This window comes from Plasmodium gallinaceum, assembly GCF_900005855.1.
Source record: "Plasmodium gallinaceum strain 8A genome assembly, contig: PGAL8A_v1_42, whole genome shotgun sequence".
NCBI lineage: Eukaryota > Apicomplexa > Aconoidasida > Haemosporida > Plasmodiidae > Plasmodium > Plasmodium gallinaceum.
The window spans coordinates 137686-145767 of record NW_021628349.1 but is presented as its reverse complement, the minus strand read 5'-3'; the positions used below and the strand labels follow the sequence as shown (position 1 = coordinate 145767).

Sequence of the window (8082 nt, the reverse complement as noted above, 5' to 3'; positions counted from 1 at the left end):
TTTTTTTATTTTTTTTTTTTTTTTTTTTTTTTTTTTTTTCTTTATTTTTACATACATTTTATAACATTTGCATTGTGAATAATAATTTCACCTTTGAACGTGATATTTCATAAAATAAAAGAATTTTAAAAATTATTTCAGGAAATTGACATTTTTAATTGATATTAATATTTAAAAATAAGATTATCCAATATATTTATAAATACTAATGTATATTAAAAGGAATTTTTTTTTTTTTTTTTTTTTTTGCAATTTAAAAATTCTGTATTTTTTAATTACATTGTATTGTGACATTTCTGATGAACTTTAAGTTTTTTAATTTTAAATAAAATTTGAAAATTAAAAAATGTAATAGATCAAGTGTTATTAAGTAAAAATTTATAAAAAATTCAACGTTAATATGACTGTTATCATTATGAATATACATTAGTATTCAATTGAAATACATATTATATGTATTTCACTTTTCTTTTTATTTATATTTTTTAACATATTTTTCTATTAACTTTTTTTCTTTATTTTGGTTTTTTCATTTTCTTATTTCATTTTTTAAATATGAAAAGTTATATTTTAATATTCTATTAAATGATAATATGTGTATATTTAACATAGATGTTTTTATTTTTTTTTTTTTTCATTTAGTACAATAAAAAATTAAATCACACATTACAAAAAATTTAAGAATTTTGTATCTTTGCATTAAAAAAAATGATATTTTAAAATTTTAAATTTATCATATTTTAACTTTATTTCTTTTTATTTTATATTTTGTATAACCTTATTTTTATATTTTTTTATATTTTTTTAAATAAATATTTGGTTAAATTGAGATTGAAAAAAAAAATATATATATATATATATATGTATATAAACTTTTTAAAAATTTTACATTTTATTCTTTTAAATTAAAAATTTTTCGTTTTTGTTTCTTTTAAAAAAAAAGAAATAGAAAAAAAAAAAAAAAAAAAATGAACTATGAAAAAAATGCTAATATAGAGGATAGTAATGATTTACGTTTATATAAAGATTTTACTTTTGATATGTTAAGTGATGAATTTGTAAAAAATAAAAATAAATTAAATTTTTTAAAAAATTTAAATACTCATGAAAATAATAAATTAAATGTAACTGAAGTACATAATAAATCGTTAAATTTTTTAAATAATAAAAATAATTTAAATTATGAGAAAAATATATATAATATGAACAACCATACACTAAGAAAAGAAGCCTCTGAAAATTTTAACAGTTTTTCAAACAAAAACTTAAATATAAATGCAACTAATTATAATAAATTTGTTAAAAATGAAAATAATAAATCTTTTGAAAAAATAGAAAACAGTAATAATAATAATAATAATAATAATAATAATAATAATAATAATAGCTTAAATAATTATTCAAATAACTATTTTTCCTATGATGAAAACATAGAAAAAACTGATCATAATGTAGAATCAAATGAACAAATTCCTTTAAAAACTAATAATTTGTATTCTCATATTTCTAATGCATACATAAATTCATCAACTACATCGAATTATTGTTTAAATGAAAGCTCTTTGAAAATAAATGCAGATGAAAATTTTAAAAGAGAAAGCAAATTAAATGAAGATAAAATAACAAATATATCAAATAATTATAACATATCTATAAATTTATTAAATAACGTTGAATGCGTAAATAATTTACATAAAAATTCAAATATAAATGATAAAATAATACAAAATAAAAAGGAAATGGAAGAAAAAAATGAAAACTCTTATTCTAGTGATTTTGATAAATTAAAAAATAGTGAAGAAAAAAGAAATGATACATATAATAACTCAACTATTAAAGAAAGTGAAACAAAAGGAAAAGTCGAAAATCATTTAACTCCTAACACATCTGAATCAAGGTTAAAAAATAACTTGAATCCTTTTTTTGTACAAAATTCTGAATTTAGCCGCACAGATAAAAATTTAATAAAAGATTCTGAAGAAAGTTACTTAATAAGTAATAGTTTGTATAATAATTGTAAAAAAACTAATGTAAATAATTATGTTAATGATAGTATTACTAACATAAATAAAAATATTGAAAAAAATAAGAACGATATAAATAGAACTTTAATGTATGATAACACAAAGAATAACAAACAAGGCATAGATAATATTCAAAACGATAACAATAATAATAATAGCATAAATGAAATGAGGAAAAAAGATTCCTTTGAAATTAAAAATGATGAAAAAAATATAAAAATTCAAAGTATTTCTAAAATAGGTACAAATAATTGTAGTATAATGAAAAATTCAATTAATCAAAAAGAAGGTAGAAATTATTTAAATGATGAACTAATTGATAATAAACAAAACAGTTCAATTAATATTATTTTTAACAATACTCCTAGTGAATGTAAATACATTAATAATAGCTCATTAAATGATATTTATATAAATAATTTGAAAATAGGTAAAATGGATAAAGTAAATACTTCAAAGAATGAAGAAAAAAATATAATTCAAAACGTAACAGACAGTAATGATATTAATGCAGAACATAATAACGAATTATCAATTTATAACAGAAAATGCAAAGAAGTAAATAATTATGAAGTATCTATAAGAAATTGTAGAAACGCTGATCATGCATCAGATTGTAACAAAAATAATATCGCAGTTGATAAAATTAATTATAAAATGTATAATAACACGCAAAATAAATTAGTTAATGAATCATCTTATGTTACAAATAATGACATAAATAATCAAATTAATAATAACAATATTAATCATCAAATGTATTTTGGCATGAATACTCAAGTATATAATAATATGAATAACAATGAATTATATGATAGTAATAATAATCATAATAACGTTGACATGAATAGGAATATACATAACAAAAATATAAATAATCAAATATACAATAATGATATAAATAATCAAATATATAATAATGATATAAATAAGCAAATACATAATAATGACATAAATAATCAAATACATAACAAAAGTATAAATAATCAAATACATAACAAAAATATAAATAATCAAATATATAATAATGATATAAATAATCAAATACATAATAATGATATAAATAATCAAATATATAATAATGACATAAATAATCAAATACATAATAATGATATAAATAATCAAATATACAATAATGATATAAATAATCAAATATATAATAATGACATAAATAATCAAATACATAATAATGATATAAATAATCAAATACATAACAAAAGTATAAATAATCAAATACATAACAAAAATATAAATAATCAAATATACAATAATGATATAAATAATCAAATATATAATAATGATATAAATAATAAATATTATAATAATGATATAAATAATAAAATATATAATAATGATATAAATAATCAAATGAAATATAATGTGAATAATAAAGCATATAGTAATATAGATAATAATGTATATAATAATATGAATAGTGAGGTATATAATAATTTAAATAATCAAGTATACAATAATACAGATAATATAGTATATACAAATGTAGGTAATAAAATATATAACAGTGATGAGAATCAAACACATAATATTATAAGTAATAAAATATATAATAATATGAATAATGATATGTATAATAATGTAAATAATCAAGTATATAAAAATATAGACAATGAAGTGTATAACAATGCATATAGTGGCACATATAATAATGCAAATAATAACATATATAATAATGAAAATATTCAAGCATATAACAATGTAGATAATAATATATATAATAATATGGATAATACAGAATACAACAATACGAATAACACATTGGCATGTTATAATTATAATCAAAATAAAATTAATGAATCAAATACTTATTTTAATAACAATATAAATAATGAATTAATTAGTACACAAAATAACAATATGCATAGAGAAAATGCTGCTAATAATAGAGAATTTAACTCAGATTCCAAGCATGAGAAAGATTTAATTAAGGAAGAAAAAGAAATGAATAAAAAAAAAAATGAAACATATGAAGATGAAAAAGACTTATCATTTGAAAAAGAAAGTTCGAGTGATGAAAATTCAAGTGATTATGAGAATTCAATAACAGACAAAGGCGATGTGTACACTTTAATTAAGAAAACTTTTAATCGTATAGATATGAATAAAATTCCAAGACCTATAATTAATTGTTATGAGAAAAACAGCAGAAGAAACTTAAAAGTTTTTGAAACATGCAAGTATATATCTCCGCCTTCTTTTTTTCAGCCATATATATCTATTGACACTGGTAAAGCAGATCCTCGCTTTATTAAAAGTACATTATATCAAATCCCATTATTTTCAGAAACATTAAAATTGTCTAAAATACCATTTGGTATTATAGTAAATCCTTTTGCTTGTTTAAATGAAGGAGAAGAAGTAGATAAAATTGATATGAAAGATGTCATAAATGATAAAGAAGAAAATATAGAAATATTAAGATGTCCAAAATGCTTCAGTTATCTGCATGCAACCATATTAGAAGATTTATCAAAATCAAAAAATTGTGTTTTTTGCGAAACTTCATTTTTTATTAATGAAAATATTTTATTCGATATATATCAGTATAATGAAAAAATAAATCAAAGAGAAAATGAAAAATATGGAACTATTTCTCCTTTATTAAAAGGAAGCGTAGATATTTTATTACCTCCCATATATTTTAATAATTACAATAATATAAAATTATCCTATACTTATTTGAACAAAAACATTAATCAAACAGCTACCATGATAACAAATAAAATAAAATCATTTACGAAACAATTATCAAATTCTTTAGTTACTTATGATGTAAAAGGATCTAATATGCAAAATATGAACGATTTATTTAATGAGACATCAGAAACTAATAAGAAAATATCTAATAATTTTTGTAATGATCATTCTCAAAGTAATGCAGAAATAATAAATAATGTAAATTTTAATTTTAATGAAATAAAGAATATGATAAATGAAAAAAAAGGAGAATCTGAAGAATATAAATTAAAAAGAGATAGTTTTTTATCAAAGTATCCTCATATTAAGAAATGTTTACCTCCTTATTTTGTATTCGTTGTAGAATGCTCTTATAATGCAGTATATAGTAATATAACTCATACCATATTGGAAGGAATTAGATATGCAATACAAAATGTTAAATGTGATAAAACAAAAATTGCTATTATTACATTTAACAGTTCAATACATTTTTATAATTGTAGGAAAAATAATAATAACAATCAGGTAATTGTAATGAGTGATATAGAAAATCCTTTTATTCCTTTACCACTAAGTGATTTATTTTTTGGGTGTGTAGAAGAATTAGACAAAATTAATAATTTGATAGATGCCATTAAATCAATTACAAGTACCATGCAATCATATAATTCATGTGGAAATAGTGCTCTAAAAGTTGCTATTGATATTTTAAAGGAGAGAAATGGGGCTGGAAACATTTGTATGTTTTATACTTCTACCCCAAATTGTGGGATTGGAGCAATAACAAAGTCAAAAAGGGATTTACAAGAAAATTTCTCGGAAGTAAAACAAAAAATATTTTATGATTCCTTATTACTAGATTTATATTCTTATAATATTAGTGCAGATACATTTATTATTTCATCAAATAATATTCATATTTGTGTACCCTCCTTACAGTATATTGCTCAAAATACAGGAGGAAAAATATTATTCATTGAAAATTTTATATGGCAAAAAGACTATAAAGAATTATATATGAATATAAGAGATACTTTAACATCAGAAGATATAGCTTATTTTTGTGAATTAAAATTACGGTATTCCCAATATGTAACAGTAAAGAATTTATTTTGTTGCAATAATAATTTTAATTCAATAATTAGTGTTGATACCATTAAAATACCTAAAATAAGATATGATCATACTTTTGCCTTTTTACTTAATTATTCTGACATTTTAGAAACAAAAAAACATTTGTATATTCAATGTGCATGTATTTATACTAATTTAAATGGAGATCGTTTTGTTCGTTTGCATACAACTCATATGAATTTGACCACTTCTTTAAGCACTGTTTTTCGATATACTGATGCAGAAGCATTAATGAATTTATTAATTAAACAATTATGCACAAATATTTTACATAATGATAATTATTCAAAGATAATAATAGATAATTTAGCTGACATATTGTTTTCTTATAGAGTAAATGTACGAAATAAAATATAACTTATCTAAATAAATTATAAAAATATAAATATATTTAAGAAATTTTCCATATACATATATTTGTATCTTTATCCATGTATATATATATATATATATATATTTTTTTTTTTTTTTTTTTTTTTTTTTAGTGCGCTTCTTCTGCTCATTCAGGTCAATTAATTTTACCTGATACCTTAAAATTATTACCTCTATTTACATCTTCTTTATTGAAACATAATGCTGTGAAAAAAGAAGTCTCTAATGATTTAAAAGTTTATAGTTTAATAAAATTAATATCATCACCGATTATATCATCTCTTTTGTATGTGTATCCTATTACTTATTTAATTCATATAAAAGGGAAGATAAATGAAATTGATTCAATGGATATAGACGATGAATTATTTCTCCCTAGAACAATACCAACAAGTGCAGAAAAAATATATTCAAATGGCATATATTTAATGGATGCTTGTACTCATTTTTATCTTTATTTTGGTTATCATTCTGATGTGGATTTTACAACTGAAGTAAATTATTATTTTTTAATTTAATTATATGAACCTTATATTTATATAATGGAAAAAAAAAATTTTTTATTCATATTATATCTAATTATATTTATTATATATATTATTTTTTTTAAAGGTTATAGGAGAAATACCAACAGAACAAAATTATTATGAATTAAGTTTGACAGATAGTATTAATGCTAGTAATAATAAAAATTTATTTATATATATTAATGGATATATATATATAAAATAACATGATTATCAAAAGGAAACTACATATTTTTGTTAAATTTTACATAAATTTTTTGCTACTTTTTTTTTTTTAACAGAGAAAATTCAACGCATTATTCTTAACATAACTAGAATTTATCATTTTAATAAATATATTCCATTAATGATAATTGCACCAAAGTATATATATTTAAAAAAAAAAAAAAAAAAAAAAAAAAAATTAAAATTAATATATAAGAATACGTAAATTTAATAATTTTTTTTTTTTTAGATCTAATCAAGAATCACATTTAATGTCCTTGTGTGTTGAAGATAAAGTTGATAAAGAGTATAGTTATGTTAATTTCTTATGTTTTATTCATAAATTAGTACATAAGAAAATTGATGAGTCATGAGAATATAAAAAGTATAACATAAAAAATGTTTACTTTTATTTATAAAATATATATGAAAAAAACATATTTAAAGATATGAATCACATATCTCAATATAACATAGTATTTTTTTTTTTTTTTTTTTTATTTATTTATAAAATTTCATAAACATACATATATATAAGTATAATTATAATTTAAAAAATAAAAACTACTTAATTTTTTTTAATTAATTGTTTTTATAAACTCTATATATTAATAAAATTTGTTTCATAACAATTTTTATTTTTAAATATTTCCTACGATTTGTAAAAAAAAAAAAAAAAAAAAAAAAAGAGAGAAATATATTTATTTAAAACCATAATTTCGATATATAAAATTTATTCGTATATTTGAAAAAGTTTTTAAAATTATTCTAAAACAATATATAATTTTTGAAACATTCAAAAAGCATTAATAAAATATATATATATATAAGGTTAAATTGTAATTTTAAACTGTTATGTTAATAATATAGATAACACTTAAAAATTTTTTTTTTTTTTTCGAAAAATAAAGTTTTATGAAATATATATAAGAATATTAGATTAAATTTATTTGTAACATTAATTAAATAATTAATATAAATATATAAAGCATATAGAATAATATTGATAAAAATAAAACTCATGAAATATATTTGTGAAAATACAAGTATCATTTTACTTTATTTTTGAAGTATACAATTCTTTAAAAAAAAAAAAAAAAAAAAAAAAAAAAAAAAATTAAAAA

General features: G+C 18.1%; 1 protein-coding gene across 1 annotated transcript; it reads left to right on the top strand.

Annotated features, from left to right (window-relative positions):
- Positions 1 to 968: 968 nt before the first annotated feature.
- On the top strand, positions 969 to 7332 carry SEC24B (protein transport protein Sec24B, putative; the record flags this gene model as incomplete). The annotated part of the gene is made up of 5 exons (XM_028674582.1): positions 969 to 6194; positions 6341 to 6721; positions 6840 to 6906; positions 7036 to 7117; positions 7209 to 7332. 5 exons carry the CDS (start codon positions 969 to 971, stop codon positions 7330 to 7332), a joined length of 5880 nt encoding a protein of 1959 aa, XP_028530920.1.
- Between the last annotated feature and the right edge of the window lie 750 nt (positions 7333 to 8082).